The 19422-nt window shown below is 40.7% G+C and overlaps 1 protein-coding gene across 20 annotated transcripts in view; it reads right to left on the bottom strand.

Annotated features, from left to right (window-relative positions):
- LOC131682355 (uncharacterized) overlaps positions 1 to 19422 on the bottom strand; it is a 184867-nt gene that overhangs the window by 27975 nt on the left and 137470 nt on the right. For 13 of the 20 annotated variants that reach the window (XM_058963767.1, XM_058963776.1, XM_058963777.1 and 10 more), the window contains exons 7-16: positions 15273 to 15682; positions 14896 to 15210; positions 14214 to 14609; positions 13301 to 13449; positions 12964 to 13239; positions 12600 to 12887; positions 12459 to 12545; positions 12334 to 12399; positions 12120 to 12164; positions 11617 to 11658 (exon numbers count right to left, since the gene is read on the bottom strand). In XM_058963767.1, coding sequence (XP_058819750.1) covers positions 11617 to 11658; positions 12120 to 12164; positions 12334 to 12399; positions 12459 to 12545; positions 12600 to 12887; positions 12964 to 13239; positions 13301 to 13449; positions 14214 to 14609; positions 14896 to 15210; positions 15273 to 15682 — 2074 coding nt within the window. The remainder of the gene's footprint in view (positions 1 to 11616; positions 11659 to 12119; positions 12165 to 12333; positions 12400 to 12458; positions 12546 to 12599; positions 12888 to 12963; positions 13240 to 13300; positions 13450 to 14213; positions 14610 to 14895; positions 15211 to 15272; positions 15683 to 19422) is intronic. The other 7 variants (XM_058963772.1, XM_058963771.1, XM_058963773.1 and 4 more) reach the window with 6 other exon arrangements.

The following is a 19422-nucleotide window of genomic DNA, read 5'->3' as shown; positions in this document are numbered from 1 at the left end:
TCGTTTTATGTATCAAATTAAAGGTTAGACTCCTGGGCAACTTTCTGTATACAGCATTTCATTTGGATCTTGGGAATAACTTGAGATACAAGCGTTTTACAAAAATGTGCATTTTTGCTGTTTTCAAAAATGGTGGGGTAAACCCGACCCCCTATGTTTTTGGTAGATTTAGTGCAGATATTACTCAAATTTTATGGTTTTTCAATGATAAATCTATGAATGTTGTGGAATTGTAACTTGAATAAAATGGAGTTCAATGTCAATCTTGGAATGCTAGAATTACGAGCAGTAGCACGTAATGATATTCACATTTGCATCGGAGCAATTGCGCGACGAATACTATAATCATCACATTTTTGTGTCTTTCGTTCGGAATTATGAACCATTTTGCATAAAAATAATAAATAATAACAATAAAAATATATTTCAATTTGATAAATAAAAATTTTCTTAGCAAAAAAGCGGTCGGATTTACCCCAATATTTAGAGGTCGGATTTGCTCCACCGCGTCATTTTTCATTACGATGCAATTAAAAAAAAAAATATGAAAAAGGTTGAACTAAATCCATCTACGCACTTTGTAGGACTTAAATCAAAGAATTTAAATCCACTTACATTTATTATGCAATCACTTTAAAAATCAGAAATATCCTGTAGTCAATGATACACAAAAGTCAAATCAAAAGTTGTAAAAACACTTTTTGTCGTTTGAGCATCTCAATGTAGACTAATGAAATGCTGTCATACCACCATTATGATTATTTTCGATGCTCTACACGACAACATTGATATTAGTTCGCGTAGTGCTTCTGATTTTTGGTAACAGAAGGGGGTCGGGTTTACCCAACGGTTGGATTTGCCCCACCTTACCCTAACGATTGACCGTGCTCTTATAGTCACCACATAGACGAACACTACCATCTCCCTTCAGTACCGGTACTAAGGGGGTGCCCCATTTAGAGTTGTCACATTTGGTAATCACACCATCCCGTTCCATTGCCTCCAATTCTGATTCCACCTTATCCACGAACTTATATCCCACTGGTCTTGTTTTCCGGAAAATTGGTTGGGCTTTGTCTTCCAGCTCAATATTAATCGCACCATATTTGTATAGTCCCAAACCTTCACTGAATAACTGTTGATGTTTGTCCAGTAGCCGCTGCAGAAAATAGCTCATTTTACCTTCCACCGCATTAACACATGCGACTTTTAGTTTACAAGATCGAACAAAGTTTTTTTCCCGGTAATGGTGGACCTCCATTTTCAACTACCGCAAAAGATATGCTTTTCGACGTACTGCCAAAAACAATCACCGGATCTACCACTCCGTTTACCCGTAATTGCTCTCCACTATAACCTGTCAATCGCAGGGTTGTAGGTCGTAACCCATACGTGCTCATATTGTTCTCGTAATACGCTACTGAAACTACTGATATAGCTGCTCCTGTATCTAACTGCATTTTGTGCCTCTTGTCTCCTCTATTTCCATTGGCTCTACAACGACTCGTCTCTCAATAGAAAATATCGAAGCGTCACACTTACTGATAAAATTTTGTTCCAAATTCACATCACTCGTCGCATCTTGCTCCACCGGCTCCTGCCCTTCGACGAAGAAGTTTCCTCTGGCGGAAAACGCTGCTTGAAGATGGCCCCGCTTGTTGCACTTACGGCAAACATAATCCTTGAATCTACTATCCCGCTTGAAATGGCCCTGCCGATTACACACCAAATATCGAGTATCGATTCCTCCCGGCGAATTTCTAGCAGTGAATTTGGATTGTCCTCGGCCCCGCTCGGACTGTTGCCTTCCTTTACCTATTTGAAATACTGCGGCTGATTCAACCTCTTCCGGTTCGTATTTTACAGCAATCTCATACGCTTTTTCAAACGTTAGGTTCTCGTCTTCCTCACATATTCTGTCATAAGCTTTTCCCTCCAAGCCATCAACAAATTTGTTAAGTAAATCGTGCTGTAAGTGATCGCCCAACTTGCAGTTTGATGCCAAATTCTTCACTCGCGCCGCCCAGGCATTCACACTCTCCACAGGAGTCTTCCCGTCTTCTGGTTCGCCAGAAAACTCGACGTTCATTGTGTACGACCACTGGTGGGGTAAAATGCTTCGATAACAAATCACATAACTCTTTGTACGTCTTTTCCGCCGGTGCCTTTGGAGTGCAGAGATCCCGCAGTAGCTTGTATGTTTTCGCATCGCAGTGATTGATGAGCATCGCTTTCTTTATGTATTCTTCTACTTTATTCACCGTAAAGTACTGCTCAAGTTGTTCCTTGTACAGCTCCCACTCTTCCGTTTCTCCGTCGAAATACCGAAATTGCGACCCTTGCGCCATAACTGCTCGCGAGATTCACTTAAATCCTCGTCGCCAATGTAATAAATGTAAAGACGTTTTTACATTATTTATTAAGTTGTTTATTTCACATGCGAATCCACAGTTGCTTGTCTCGCGAATCGCCACGTTTTCCTGTGTCTCCTCGCATATGTCAACAAAAGTAATCGTAATGTGAGGGGCCTACTGATGCTATTCATTAATATCGTCACAATTACCCAGCCCGGGCACAACTTGACAGATAGTGCTTGTTTCATATATGTACCACTAATTTGATGGTGGCGCTAGTATGCCTTCTCCGTACGAGTACCACGCACAACGAAACGAAATAGTTTCAAGAGAAAAGCGTGTTTCGTTCGTGAACGCCGTCAATGCAGCAAGAACAACATTTAGAAAAAGCGTATTCCAAAATGTGGATGAAGAAAACAATTATTAGAGAATAAATTTATCACTAACTGGAAACTGTCAGCAAGGTACATAAATCTTATTAATAATTTTAATTGGAAGTCGTTGTTTTTTTTTGTTTTATTGTTGTGTGAAGTGTGTAATCGGTAAATCATTTATGCTTTTTGCCCGAGAAATATGAATGAAAATCATTTTGGCCAATGAAAGTAAATCACCAAGCCTAACAATTCGAGAACATTTGACATCTTGTTTCAAATTAATTAAGAACGTTAAGAATTCTAGAATTTTGTTTGGGAATATAAACGAAATATGTCGGATTTTCTACATAGTCAGCAAAATTGGTTTTGGATAGAATTTGTGCGCTTTTACCAGAATTCTGGCAGCAAACCGGTAGTGCCCGGTTTTAGAATGCTGCCAGGAATAGGGGCCATGCATAAATAACTCAGCATTTTGGGGGGTAGGGAGGGTGTACCAAATTTGTGACGAAGTGTGACGAGGGGGAGGGTAGGGTCAGATGTTGTGCGACGTAGCATTAAGTTTAAAACCCATTGTTTAGAGAAAACAATTTAATGATCCTCCATTATTCCATTATTATAAATTTAAATTCAAACAAGTTACTTTTGATGCGGTTTTTCACGAGGTAAATTTTACGATTCGCGGAATTACAAGTTTACAAAAATACGAAAAGATTTTGAATGCGGATTTAACGTGCTACATTAGTTAGTTAATGTTGCTAACTATTAGACTTAGTTTGGGAGCTAAATTAAATTTTCACTTCGTATTCAACCAAACAAAATTTAGTAATTTAGATGAACGTATGCTTCTTAGAATCATTGGCAGCTGCAGGATTGTGAACTGAGAGAACTTCTCTTTATGCTCCCCTTATAAAATTCCAATGAAAACAATCAACACTATATTTGTGATGAAATGGGCTTATTTTGCACGCAATTTGCTGTTATAATGAAAATGTTGATAAAAGTCGTCAAACATTTTGAAAGGACATGTATTTAAAATAATTGAAAAACATGTAATTTTTTTTCATCACCCGGGCGCTTTGCATGGGACGAGGGGGAGGGGGTAGGTAAATGCTACGTTATTTACGAGGGGGAGATTAGAATTTAGTGACCAAATGCTACGAGGGGGAAGGAGGGGTCAAAAATCGCCGAAAAAAGCTACGTCATTTGTGTACGGCCCCATATACAATTATGTTCGACTCTTGCCAGAGTTTTATTCGACTTTTGCAATAATTCTGTCCAAAAGATTTTGCGATGGTTTTGGTACGGATTCCTTCATAATTCATTTCGCATATTACTCAGCTCCAGCCCGACAGAAAACTAATTGAACGGCGTCTATCGGAGGATTTCATGTTGGTTCGATCTCGAAGATTTTCGGAAATTTCAATATAAGTGGAAGTGGCTCGATTTTGAAAGCCATCTTCTTGTATTTCTGAAAATCAATTTATTTTTCTTGGATTTTTTAGATCCAAAATGGAATCTATGTTTCTGTTAAGGTATGGACAGTTTTTAATTTGAACAGCGAAATAAATTTGGTAATAGAAATGCTTAAATTGTTCATTTGTTACAGCTATAGAAAATAATAGATGGGATGCGCCTTTTTTAAATTTTGTTCCATTCGAGCCGCCATGACATCACCAAATCACCACAAAATTTGCTTATGAGTTCAATATATGGGAGCTGTCAAGTTGTCCCCGGGCTGCAATTACCGATCTTGAAGCCGTCGGTGAACATCCGCAAGAAATCCGCAAGCAGCGCCGGCCCTCAGCTCTGTCGACAGACTTGTGTCCAGATTGGGTTTGCAGATGGGCGATTGGTTGCAGAACCACATCTGTATATTCCCGATGGATCTCGCTGGCTGTCTGTAACAGGAACCGGTCTTCTCCGGCTGTCCGCTCAAAAAATCCCAGTGCTCTTCTAGCGTTGGTTAGTACATCCGCCCAAAGAAGGGGGAGAATCCCGAACTCCACGCAGATGTGCTGGTCAGAAACAGAGCGGATTCCATATTACAGGACGTCAGCTCCACCACATAAAATAACTTGTATTAGCACCTTGCCAATATTTAGCGCAGCGTAACAATAGCAGCGTTTGTACTGGGAGCTGATTGATTTAATAAGTTACAATCGGCTCCGGCAGTCGACTTTGGTCCGTTGAAAATGTGACGCGACTGTCTATGGTTCTCCCCAGAATCTTCGGTTCTTTGCGGTAGGGAACGATCTTTTCGGCCAGCAGGATCGGCCTCCCTGTAGCGATATGTTTGTACTGCAGCAGTGCGTAATCACGCTTTTGGTATGTTACATGTTAAAGCCGACTGATTCCGCCCATCGGCTCGCCGCAGTTACGGCAACTTGAAGTTTACCGAAACGGCGCCGGATTGGGCACCTCCGACTCCCACCCGAAAAATGCGGCTATACAGATAGTCGCCCAAGAAGCGGTCCATTTTCCGGGCATGTTCCAGTTGGCCAGTTGTTGTAGTATTCCGTGACGCCAGGCGGTACTATAAGCTTTCGCCACGTCCAAAACTGACGAGGTAGGCACCCGTTCCTGCTCTACGTCGGAACACGAACTATTGTTGAGTTTGTGTTCTTCCAGTAAGTCCATCAGCCGTCTGTTGATCATTCACTCCGTCGTCTTAACGAATCAGGGGAGCAAACTGATTGGGCGCAAATATCACCCGGCGTTTTGTTCCCATGGCATCGCTTGGGATAGGAATTACGAGGGCTTCATTCCATGAAGCGGGCATCGAATCACCACCTCAGATGTGGTTAATAATCTTCAATATCGCCCGCTTGGCTAGCGACGGGAAATTTCGAAGTAGTGGATAGCCAACGTCGTCCAATCCGGCGACTTACCGTGCACCGACTCCAACGCCGCACACAGTTCACTTCGAGAGAAAGTTGTATAATTGTACTGAATCGGATTCGAAACGGACGGGCCTACTCTCAGCGCTTTGCTTAACTCGCAGGAACACAGGTCGAAGGGCGGCATCTGCAGACAGGGAAGCGAAGTGCCTACCTAGCTCGTTTCCATGAACGTGGAATCGATTGTCGTGCACCCGTTAACGGCAATGGCGTAGTCACTGAGTCGCCGCTTGCCACTTAGGATGATAACGCTCAACTCTGATGTCGAGGAGTCTGACGTAATACCTTCCAAGAATATGGTTCAGCTGGTGTTTTTGCGTCTTCAGTGGCTTTCCTGGCCTTTCTGAAGTCATTCGCTCGCTAACATCAGCGCGGATCGTCCACAGCAGTCTTCTTCAGTGGATGTAGCGCAGTTCGACGAACCCTGATGAGTATTCCGACCTCTGGGCACAATCACAAGCTTGTCCTGGGGATGCAGGAAACTGCAGTCTGATTTAAAATGATGATGAGTTCATCCGGCGTGTATGGCTCGTCCCGATTCATCAGATCGTCGACGGTCTCTGCACGATCGTAAAGTCACCGTCTTCGACGGGTTGTTGAAGGTGGCGTCTGATCGTACGTAACCTGAATAGGCAAGTGGTTACTGTTGCATGAATCGGCAAGGACCGTCTGTCCGCGGAGAAATGTCGAACTGTCATTGGCGCCGTTTTTCGACTATTTCGGTAATATCGTTTCCTCTCCTATTGCATGTACGTGAACCCCACATCGTGTGGTGTCTGCTCACGTCTTCCATGATCACGAATGGGGTATCAGCTTACTCAATGAGCCACTGAAGTTTGAAGCTCCCATTCCGAGTACTGCCGTGGATGTACAGGGATATAACGGTGTACTGGACTGGGTAATTAATCCTGCCGGTGACATCTACTAGTTCGGTATCCAGAAATATTGGTTGGGATGGCACATCGACCCGGACCCACCATTCTGTGGATGTTATCTCCGCTGGCGGCATCCCACGAGTATCTGTGTCCAAACCATGAAGACGGATTCGTCTGATCTCGAATGTTCGTCTCCTGTCTAGGCAAGTTGATAGACAGCGTCTGAGCAATGATCCTTTGCAGATCACCTAGGCATCCTCGCAGGTTGTTTGTGTTCCACTACTGAAACTGAACATTTCTTTAAATTTTGACGTTGACGTTTTGCTTGTGGTGTCCTCTTTTCACTGTCGAAATAGTAGAATCCTTGGAAAAATCGACGTTGAAGAAGAATCGTAATTGTATCGTATCGGAGTCATATCGAATCGTTTTCGTTCATTAATATTCACAATTCGCTAGTTGTTTGTTTGCTGGATAGAAAATAACAGTGTTCTGATCAATGGGAGTCAATTGCTTACGCATAGCGCTAAAAATGTTGCGCGACAAAAATTTCTTGATTACACCACAAAACTGGCGTCACTGCAACACATCCATTTGCTGCTTTTCTTATTCCGGAAGCAACGTACTTCCACTGGTTGCGATCGCATGTTCCAACATAGCTACATGGATCGGTTTTCTTCGAAGGGTTGAATCGATACTTTTGTACATGAGTGACGAAAATCTCCTTACGTGTGTTAATGATTATATAGAAATCGTTTGCACGAAAAGTAACAGTGAAAAAAGTTATATTAAAAAAAACTAAATTTAAAGGGGTTACCATAGAAAACGCTTATTAATCAACAATCTTTAGTCATACAAGTTGTTCATTGTGAGCATTTGTCGAAGAAACCATCTTTCTACCTCGTCAGTATAAAAAGTTAATCTTTTAAGATCGCCATGCCTAACTTTAATTTTTATCGGATTGTGGGGAATATTCATACGAACAATTCCTCCACAGACATCCTGTGAATATATTCGATGGTTTGGCTTCTAGTGAATTGAGTTCACGTTTTTGGCGTATCCGATTACTGGGCCATGGGGTGATGCAAATTAATTTTAATGGCTCCAATAAAATTTGGGACCTTTGACCGGTGCATTATTTCACGTTTACCTACCTAAAAAGCCGATTTTCTCAGGTAGGTTGGAATAGTCCCGAGATTCTCTAACCATTTCTCAGACATTTTTGGTAAGAAAGAATATTGGTTAGAATTAGGAAAAAATCTTGATGAAAATCAAAAATCTTATTCAGAATACTGGCATTTTGCTCCCCTCGAAGAGTGCACTGCTAGGAGATTAGACAATAGCAGTATTTTTACATTTCTTTTAATAATTTGAATATTACCGAAGTCAAGAAACTGATGCGTTGTAAAGCTGCTGAAGATGAGCCGTCAAAAGCAGGGGCTCCTCGCAAGCAAGCCAGTTATCCATTCGCATACCCGATTTACTCGAACATAGGAATTGATTCCTTCTTTCAAACATGAGTAGTTCTTTGAATCTTTATACCAAAAAACTCTTACACGCAAATTTGGGATCTTTTCGTCTAGTCGGTTTTTCGAAACATAGGTGTTGATTCCTTCTTAAGAGCTTTCCTTGAACCTATATTAAAATCCAAATGAATACATATTTTGACAAATGGTTTGGTGGGTTTTTAGACAATTTATCCTTTTTTGTATTGGAAATGTTTCGTAGGGAAAAGTGAGGCAATATGAGCACCCTAAGGTTGAAGGCAAATATATCTGCAGCAAAACATACAAATAATCCCAAATTTCCCTCTATTGGTAGTATACAACATATTCTTCACATGCAGTTATTAAAAGCGCTGGAAAAATTCAAAAATTCTTTTTATAGTTTTTTAACAGCATTTTCGGAACTACTAGATTCAAATTTCCATTTTGTTTAAATAATATATTTGCGAGTTACTTTCTCGAGCAAATGTTATTATTCATCGTTCGTAGTAGCTTCAGATATAAGCTGTTTACATACGGATAACTTTTCTGAATTTAATGCATAAACTCATATGAGATTTGCGTGGTGCTCATTTTACCCCATGGTGTAGAGCTAAGTTCGCAGATTTTTTGTGGAAACTACATAGTCATAATTTAAGAAGACTTTGTTTGAAATAGTTAGAAAGACGTTAAATATTCCGGAGATATATGCATTTTTCAATTACCACACACATACGTCATGCGAATGCTTATTTCATATAGCTTGAATCCTATAACATTTTCTTTGAAATCTTGTCAGATTTTTGTATTTTTTGTGATTTATGATTTGTTTTATGTCGCAATAGAAGTATTACATCATGTAATGGTGATTGCCGGAGCATTCGTGCAAACAAAAAAATCGAAAATTGTTCATAGATTCTCGGAAAACGGGGGTGCTCAACTCGCCCCACATGGCGATATTGCCTCACTTTCCCCTACGTAAAAGAACGATCCAGCCGATTGAATGGTTTACTAAGGCTACAGACATAATACTCGAAAACAATTCTTCGTCAACGTTTGCGGTCATTTTGAATTTATTTTTAGTTGTGACTGTGATCACATTTGCTATTATGGTGCTACACCGAGCAAAATTTACATTGAATTTCCATAAAAACGTCTTATGACTTTCAGACATAAGGATTTTAAATGGATTTTATAAATCTGTCTTATGATTTGGAGGGGAAACTTTCCAAATCCATCTCTTATTATTTTCATAAGACAATCTTATGAAATTTATGAAAATGTCCGAATGAACGCCATAGGTGCCCATTTATGAAAATTGCTGACATTTATAAGTAGAAAACATAGTAGAAATAACGATTTCCATAGAACAGTCTTATGAAATTCATTACAATGTTCGAATGAATGCCATAAGTTTTTTATTTATGGATATTATTGTGCATTTATATAAAAAAAGAACATGGCTGACATTTCTCGAGCATTTTTAGTAGACAAAAAATCAACAGTAAAAATCAACCTTGCGAGGATATTCGGTTTTACACCAACCGACATAACTCCACAAAATGAGCCGGATGAACTTCGTTTAACAATTCTCGGTGGTTTGTTTACATGGGAGTTACGTGAGTTTGAATGTAACAGATGGGCACCCGTTGCACTCCAACTCACGCAACTGACAAAGTAAACAAATCACTGAGAATTGTCAAACATGAACGTCATTTCTCATGAGTTCATTCGTGTGGTCTTCTTGTAGAACTCATTTCGGGACAAATTAACCGCCAAGTAAAGATCCCTTCAGAAGATTGAAGAGAAAACTCTCATTAAATATTAAAATTTGTACATAATGAGCAACGCTTCGTCAATATTTCTTGGGAAACTGGGCTTAGACAACTGGGAAACTGGACTTGACAACTGAATGATAATGATTGTTACTTCTCAAATGATTTTGACAATTATAAAATACGCGTCAGACACTAATTATATGCACAACTTATTTCATTTCAAATAATCGGATATCTTCTGTAAAAATCATAACCATGTAAACAGATTTAATGCTCACAGTAATTTATTCAATAACATAAAAACAATTTAAAATTGTTGCAATTTGACTGAAAATCTCACTTCTTTTGTTTCAAATAGCGGTAATCAAAAAGTGCTGAAACTATTAACTCCTGGTTGGCCGTCAAGGCCAGTACTGAATTCATAAGAAACAATTATGAACTTTTCACAAAAGTGACGTTTATGAAAAACAAAAGACAATTTTATAGAATCAATAACAGATCTCATATGGGGTTCATGAGAAAAACTTATGAAGTTCTTAAAGGCATATATTGGAGCGAAGTCATAAGACTGTTTTATGAAATACATTATTTGTACGTGTATGGAGTGCATGAATAAAGATCAATGAATTCATAAGCCTGCCTATGACATTCTAAAGCGTTCAATGACATCGTCAGAAGGTTGGTTCATATGCCGAGACTTATGAAATTCTCAGATGCTTTTTGCTCAGTGTACGGATATAAGCGCCAGTTTACCAGTTCCTTGAATTAAACAATGCGCAAACCTTTAGCATTATTGCAAAAAATAACAATAACATTAACTTTTTGGGGAATGACTTTCTGGGTAATGCGGCAATCTGCATAATGGCTTTCTAGGGAATGGTACATTCGTGGTAATGGTACATTCTTGGGGAATTGTACATTCTGAAGGATAGAATTCTGGGGAAAGGCTTTCGAGGAAATGACTTTCTGGTGGTATACAATCGGACAAAACATATGCCAAATAGTATCGAACGCATGTACAGGACTAAGATGACAGTTCCTTGTTGGAAATTAAAAGGTAGCGCCTCGAGATGTGACATTCTTTGCGGTCTTTCGAGCGATTAAGACATATCAGAGTCAGACAGAATTGGGACAAAAATGTCGAGTAAAAACAGGATGAATGGAACATAGCCTAGTGACGAAAACAAAAAAAAAAGCTTGCGCATATTTGTTATGTTTTAATCAATCGCGTTCGTATGCAAATCAGATATGCAGCCTGCAGTCTGATAGACCTCTAGCAACAAGTATCTGACTAACATTCCTTCTTTTTTCTCTCTACGAACTACATCCAGGTCTGACCGACCTCGGTGTTGTTCAATATACGCTCTGGATGATGTCCTAATTCAAAGTATGATTTTCTGCTCCAATTTATTATTCATGAGAAATTTAAGCTAGTCCCGATAACGCTCATAATTTTGTTTACAAGAAATACGAAAAAGACATGCTTTTTCAGAGCTAAGATCAACCAATCTTTACTTGGTTATTATGTGATACGAATGAGATAAGTTCAATGAGACAGTTAGATAATGAATTGTATTGAAACAATTTTCTCAGATCAAAAGAAAGTTAGTCTAGGTAAGCAAAGTGTTTAGGAAACAAATATTTCACAATCAACCTTTCCTAGCCAAACAACCAGTACAATAAGCATGTATTGTCGGAGTGAAATCTTATATAGATAATGAAATATATTAGAGAAAATTAAGATAATAATTAGTTACAAAAGACGAAGCAAAAAACAGCCGAACCAATTGCAATGTTAATTATTAATAAAAATTTAACTGAACAAGAAAGATCCTAAAAGATACTGTTGAAGCCTACCATTTCAACCGCGTACATCAGCTCTTTCTGTTTGGCGAGTTCCTGTATGGTAACAAACGAAAAATTGTTCCAAATGTCAATCGAAAATGATATTTTGGTACAGAAAGTTTTCAGAGTATATATTCGCGTTTCGACTTTGGTGTGGCATTTCATACTCGACTGTTTACTTTGGATGCATTTCTAATTCTTATGTCGGTAGATGGGTTCCACTAGACATTATTAGTAACGAATGCTGTCTGAAGTGATCTATTTTAGACGTAGCGAAATAATAGTTTGGGGAATAACTACCAATTGGGTGCACAATACTAAAATATAACAAACAATTACATACAAAAAAACATAAAGTGGACACACACAAAGTACTTTTAGAACTTAAAAGAAACCTAAGGTGATCTTCTTATTGGCGATGATCTACAAACTATGTGAAGGATGACAAACACTTGCTATTGGTCTACAATAGTAATGACAGGGAATGGAACCACGTAACGGTGGCCGATCTGTACCTGCTCTTTTTGCAATATAGCCTGTTGTCGTTTTTGTTCTTTCTCCTGTTTTTGTTTGGAAATCAGTTAGGTTTTTTTGTTCGAAACATCATCGTTGATGGAAGATGGTGCGAGTAAAAAATGCCAATTTTCGGATTCAGATATGTTATTGTTGAAAGAAAATCAAAGGTGAATCAAATTAAAGTAAAACGATGATGGCAAACAATGCACTCACCTGTTGTTTGCGAGCAGCTTCTTCAGCCTTCTGACGAGCAAGTTCCTCTTCCCGCTTCTTTTTAGCCTAAAATAAGATTTTTTCCATGATTTGAATTCATTTTCAACTAACCTATGCATGCATACCTCCAAAGCTTGCTGATTTTTCAATTCCCGTTCTTTTCTTTGCTGTTCCAATCGCTCGTTGCGTTCCGCCTCTTTCGCCTGTCGTGCCTAAGGTAAAAAGGCTTCAAATCTCTATCTGTTCCTCTATTTGAACAAACTAACCTTTTCCTTGATCTTATTGATTTCATCCTTGGCCATCTTTTTGGCATCCCTCAAAGCCTGCTGTTGTTTGGCAATTTCGATTCGTTGTTCAACCCCCAACGCAGTGTGCCTAGTGAACATTTTAAGCTCCTCTAACCTACGGGCAACTTCCGCGTCAGTCATCTTGATAAATTCGCCATCGGTTGCGTAGGGAGGAGGAGCTGGCTGGAGAAACGTTCCAACGATAGCCTTCGCTGAGAAGCTAAAATTATCCCGCGTCAAGTCTTTCGGCTTAAACTGATCCAGATACTACATGGTGAAGATTAACGAAGAAATTAATTACATGTAAATTTTATTTTATAACGCTGTTCATAATATGCCTTACCAGTTGCACCTGATTCATTCCCTTCATCTTGTTCAAACTCTGCGGTGGATAGTAGAACACTTCTCCCTTGATCTGACCGTTCTTCGTCAAACCACGTATAACCGTTTCTCGGCGCCAGCCCTTTTCCAGCGGAACTCGCAACTCCTTTACATTAATTTGTTCTTCGCCCTCCGATTCGGACATACCACTTTCGGCAACGCTTTCGCTATCGGTGTTAGTGTTGGAGGTACTGTCCATCGATTGACTAGCTTCGATCATTGCTTGGCGAAGTTTTTCCTGTGATTAAATAAAATATATATACTATATCGCTCATTGGATCAAATGAAGCCCAACTTACTATTTCAGCTTCCTGCGTAAGCAGCTGCTGAGCGGTCAGCGGTTTCGACCCAACGGCACGGCTCTGAGCTAACAGAGATGCCACCGTGTTCTTCTTCGGCTTGGAAACCCCACGGCCAAGATTGCGCGGACGGCCTTCCTTAAATTGAGCTGGAAAGAAATATTCGGATGAAGCAATCAATACGTTTATCGCTGCTAGGGATGTACTGCCATATTTTCAATCGCAAAATATTACACAACTTGTTGAAACAAATCGTATTAAGCGGCCTCAGACAGATTTGAATCGTAAACTAGATACCTGGCATATTTTAAGCTGTCGATCGCATATTGGTTTTCTGTCTATAGCTAATCAAGTGACTACTTCCTGATTTATGATAGAAAATTCACACAAGAATTCTTATTCAATGTTACTAAAGGAAAATGATTTTTTTTAGAGTCTATCTCTTGCTATAGAATATTAGTGTTGTTGTTCTATGTTGGCATTATCATTATTATTAGTATTATGTTTCGATTGTGTTGTATTTTGAAAGATATCATGAATTCCAAGTTCTTCTCAAATTATTCTTCAATATTTCTGTTTTTTCTTTCAACTATTTATGATGCTCAATTGTATTGTACCAAGCGTTCCATACTTTCATACTATCAACATATTCTACTTGCAATTTTCAATTTCGTTATTAATAAAATATATAAAGAATCGTACTGCGCATTTATTTTGCATGCATCACGACAAAAATACTTTTTTCCGGATAGTTTAGTTGTTTAAAATTTATGTGGCAATATTACAAAAATAGTTGATAGCGAATAATTTTGAAGATACTCCAAATAGAGACTCAACTGTTTTGCCACTTTAAATAAACATTTACCATCACGCTAAACATGGGTAGTGGTATACAGAAAACTACGATACTAACATCCAGCGAGTGCCGCATAATCGTACTCCTCGTAATTGGAGATCTTCAACAGCTCGGACAGGGAACTGTTGAGCCCAAGTTGGGCGGCTAAATGGTTGTTGACACCACTGACGCCACCGTTACCTCCACCATTACCACTACCACCACCTGCTGCACCGGTGGCAGCGCTTCCACCGGCCGTTTGGTTTCCGTTGCCACTGGTGGCGGAGCTGCCACTGCCGCTGCCGCCGCCGCCAGCACCGCCACTGGCAGCCAATAGCAGCGAACTGATGCTACTGTTCAAAGCACTATTGCTGTCACCGGATGAAGCACTGCCACCGAGAGAGGCACCGGTGGCCAGCGAGGACGCATAGGCTGCAGCAGCCGAACGGCTCTTGTTGTTGGATTTTCGACGGGCTGCGCGTAATTATCACGACACGTTCATATGTGGAAGAGAGAAAGAAGGTGGAAAATCTTATGTTGTTTCGCGGGCATCTTTTCTTGAATCAGCAAATTTTGTAAGTAGCTTACTGGACATGTTACACGGTCAATGTGTGATAGGATCGGCTTTGGGATCATGAGGTTAAACATGCAAGGTGCAAATCTATGGACTTATTGGATAAAATTTTCAAGCATTCCAGCTCAAAAGTCAATAAACTACTAGCTATTTAGTTCATACATTTTCTTCGTTTGTTACACTCACATCGTGGCGTATCGGAGTTACAGGAACCGGTTCCACCAGAAGCTCCCAAAGCGGCCGTGATTGTGCTTAGGCTCTGCAAGCTATTAGCACTGGGCGTCGACGAACCGGACGGTGGAGCTGGCGAATCGCGACTTTCGGACGACTTAGAAGGTTTCATCGATAGATTAAGTGGCGCGTCGTCCTGTTGGTCAATAACAACCGCCTGAGCGGCAGCCGCCGCCGCAGCTGCCAACGAAGAAGCAATCGACGATGAAGACTTAGAACTGAGATTTAGTCCGGCCCATTCGTTTACCGGATCGGATATTTGGTCTTTTCCTGCAAATAAACATAATTATAAAGTGATGGTTGAACATGCATTAGAATAATTCAAGTTGTACCTTTTCCAGCATTGTACACACCATTGGACGTAATCGTGGGAGGCAGTTTAATGACTTCGATTCGATCATTGTTTCCTCCAGCACCTCCGGCATTACCACCAGAACCCCCCACTCCGTGGCCGGATAAGTTGCCACCCACACTACCACCAACACCGCTGTTGTTATTACCGCTACCGGGCCCGGAATTACCCGGCCCTCCCTGCTGTCCGAAATCATTCGAATCCAGTCTCGCTCGTTTGGCTGTACTTAAACCGTGTAATTGAGCAAAAAGTGAACTTTCATCTAACGATACGGGTTTCTTACGTCCACGACTGGTCGAACCTGGTACTTTCGGGCCTACGATTGAACTAGTGTACTTGATGATTTCCGTGTCCGGTGGCAGACGTACTCCTAGCAACGAGGACGGATCACTGAAAGAGATAATAGGAGAAGGTACAGATGTAAATATGTAGCGAAATAGATACAAATGTTTTACTTTTTGTTTTGTTTTCTAATCGAAACATTATAAGCAACAGCAAGTTAATTTTCTCATCATCAATTATTAAACGATGTTTTTAGCAGGAGAAAATCAGAAGAAAATTTTCAATAGGACCTAAATCCAATGATTAGACAAATCACTGTTGCAATGAAACTGTGTAGAAAAATGCTGACCTTCTTGCAGCAAATTCCAAGCTGAAGCCATATTGTTCCCCGAATCCAGAGGGCGTTCCTTCGATTTTTGTCAAAAATACTTCAGCGGGCTTCTTGAATCCCTTTCGACCAGTCTTCAAACTAACTATAACTCGCTACTGGCACATTTCCTTCCAGTTGGAAAGCAGCCCACGTGTTTCCAGTCCATAGAAAAGGAAACAAATCAAACATCTACAATTATTGGGAAATCTCGCCTTTATGCACTTGTAGCATGCTAAAAAACTTCAATTGTTACTTGTGCTATCTTCATGAAAACAGGTTTTTTGTTTTTGTGGCCCCACCATTTTCAAGAAAAAATAGTTTTAGAACACTTATATGCACTAGAAAAATATTGGGAATAACATCGACAACGACCAACCCGTTCCAACGTATGTACTCAATTAGGATTTTCGATTGATTGACACCGGTGTAGTGGAGTGCACTGAAACTGCACCGTTTTTGAACTTTCTAGCAGAAGCGCAGAAAACTGGGTATGTTCCATTGACACTTCTGCTATAAAGTGCAAATCCAGTGCACTCCACTACACCGGTGTCAATCAATCGAAAACCCCAAATGAATTCGCCGACGGATTGCCAACCGATGCAATTCTGGTTGCAGTTGAAAACTGGAAAATTCAACCAGCGACAATCGTATTTTCTCTTGTTCTAATCAAGGGAATTACGCCGGAGGTAGTGCGCATTATTCGCACAATGTCACGGACCCGGAAACTGTACACCCAGATGCCGACGAAGGCTCATTGCATCACCATGGATGATGAGACTTACGTCACGACGGACTTCCGGGGCTACCGTTCTTCATCGCCCAGCACCACAAGTTTGATGTTCCGTAGGAAGTAAGGAAGCAGAACATTCAAAGTTGGCCAAAAAAAGTACATGAATTGGCAAACGATCTGCTCATGTGGCAAACGGAGTGCGCCGTTCGTGACTACCGGGACTGTAAACGGGGAGATCTACCTCAATGAGTGTCTACAGAAGCGTCTGATTCCTCTGTTGAGGCACGAGCTACTGGCCGAATCTAGTTTCGTGGCACTATTCAAATGTTGTACGAAGACAACGGGGTAACTTTCGTACCCAAGGACATGAAACCATCGCCCTCCATCCCCAACGCACCGGAACTAAGGTGCATCGAAAAATACTGGGAAATTATGAAGCAGGCACTACGGAAGCATCCTAAGGAAGTGAAATCTGACGAAGACATGAATGAAAAGTGGGTTTCCGTACAGAAGAAGCTGTAGCCCGATGTTCTAGAGAGCCTAATGAATGGAGTTAAACGTAAGGTGCGCGCATGGTATTGGAGTTGAATGAAATAAACATGCCAAAAACTTACTAATGGTTATATTTTATTATCTGAAAGTTGGAAAGAAATCGGTCCACTAGGTAATTTTCTACAGCGTTTTGTTCCGTGATGCAATATGATGTGGGACACCCTTTACTTACTGTCAGGTGTGGTATTCAGTCTCTTGTGACGCCAAAAATCTCGTTTTTCGCACATTGAATTCTTCGCCAGCCAATTAAATGTTTCGAAGTTGGTGGAATTCAGTTGGTGTTAAGTTTTAGCCGAGCGACTAATAGGTTGGTGTTCGTAGAGAACTTAGTAAGTAATTTCGAAAACGAAAAAAGATGGGATTAACCTTTATAATTGAAACGTAAAAATAGTTTCAATTATTTGTGCCGTGTGGTATCCAGCGGGCTGAAATGTCTCGAAGTATTTCAGCCTATAATTGACCCACTGGTTTCTGTTCCCATGTCGTAAGAGGAGACTAACAACATATGTGGCTGTGGTGAACTAGGAGATTGATAAGTCTATTATCTTTCTCCTGACTAAACCAGCCTAGAGGCCGTGTGGCATCCGGCGGGTTGAAGTATCTCTGCCAAAAATTGATCCACTGGGTTCCAGATCCCATGTCATGGAGTCCTCGAGTCGAAGTGTTTCTCCATGCCGAGGACTGAATGGCTGGCATGATTAAAATATGCCGATTGCGCGCAGAGTGTCGTGGGTATTGTCCTTGCTGTGTTGAGCGAATCTCTCACATAGTGGACGTTTGTTTTTTCGTAAATCGTGGGGGTGTTTGGTATCTTCTAGTTGCTGTACATTAAGTTCCGGTGATGAAATGTGCAATGCTCTGATTGACCATGGTTAGAGTAGCACAATTAATCTTCAGCGTGAACGTACAGCAACTATGAATCTATCCCGTCATTTGCAGGAAAAAAAGCTTCCATAGGTTCAGGAACCGTATTTCCATAAAGGAAACTTCTATGTCGTAAAGCCTCTTAACCCCGTTTTCGTAACTTACAACAAAATGGCATGTCCACGTGAAATACCTCGTGAGCTTGAGGCTTGAGCTTGTGCGACCACCCCTGGCTGTTACTCCGTTATCGATCTGGACTAGCTGAAGTTGCACAGAGAATAAGTAGATAATTATACTTGGGAGTAGCGAAACATCTTTCAATATGCAACGCCTGGTGGTAATCCTAAAGTATTGATCAATACCGGCACCCGCCAGGCCCGAACGTAGATCGCGGAAGGAAAGGGAAGGAATGGTTAGTCCGATACTTGCTTTTGCTAGAGGCCGTATATACTACTGCGCACTCCACAAGTATCACAGGAGGAGGATATTTTTGTTAGTAAGAGTATAGAAGTTGGATCACTTCTTCTTTACCGACGCCAGAGAGGTGACTTCACTATCTGGACTAGATATCGATCCACCAAACTCAAAGACCGGAGACCGACGGCTTTACTTCCCTTCCGAAGGAAGACGTGGCCACAGATTTTTTCACCTCAGAAAAATCTTAACGACCTCGGCTGGAATTGAACCCAGGCAAATTGGAATGAGTGGCGGTCACGCTTACCACTCAGCCACCATCGCCGTCAAATCCACGTGAAATACCTCGTGCATACAAACATGTGAATAGTGTCATTGACGCATATCTTCTATCCGACCTCACAACTATTCATGATATTTGTGCTGTGGCAGTCAATGTAACTGTTGATAACATAAACAGGAAATACGTCTATTGTTCGGCATATTTGCCGCATCATGAATCATCATTCTGATTCTGATGATTTTAAAAGGGTTATATCGATTGTGGCAGAAATGGATTTCCACTTATAGTCGGCAGTGAAGCAAATGCCCATCACATAAATTGGGGCTGCTCAGATTTCATTATGAGAGGCACCGAATTTATGGACTAGTTGGGTAGCACAAATTTGCATATACTTAATAATGGAAATCACCCAACATTTCTACGATCTGGCAGAGAAGAGGTGTTAGATGTAAGTTTCAGCGCTGACAGCATTACGAATGAGTTGTCGAACAGGCTCGTACCCAAACGAGCTCGAACCGTCGTTATCCGATCATAAGTACATCATCTTTGATCATTTGAACGACCAGATGTAGCAACCGGTTGCGGTTCTTCTGCAGGCCCGATTAGAGGGGGAGGCAGCCAGGGCAACTGCACTG

This window comes from Topomyia yanbarensis, chromosome 2, assembly GCF_030247195.1.
Source record: "Topomyia yanbarensis strain Yona2022 chromosome 2, ASM3024719v1, whole genome shotgun sequence".
NCBI classification, from domain to species: domain Eukaryota; kingdom Metazoa; phylum Arthropoda; class Insecta; order Diptera; family Culicidae; genus Topomyia; species Topomyia yanbarensis.
This window is presented reverse-complemented; position numbering and strand designations above follow the sequence as displayed.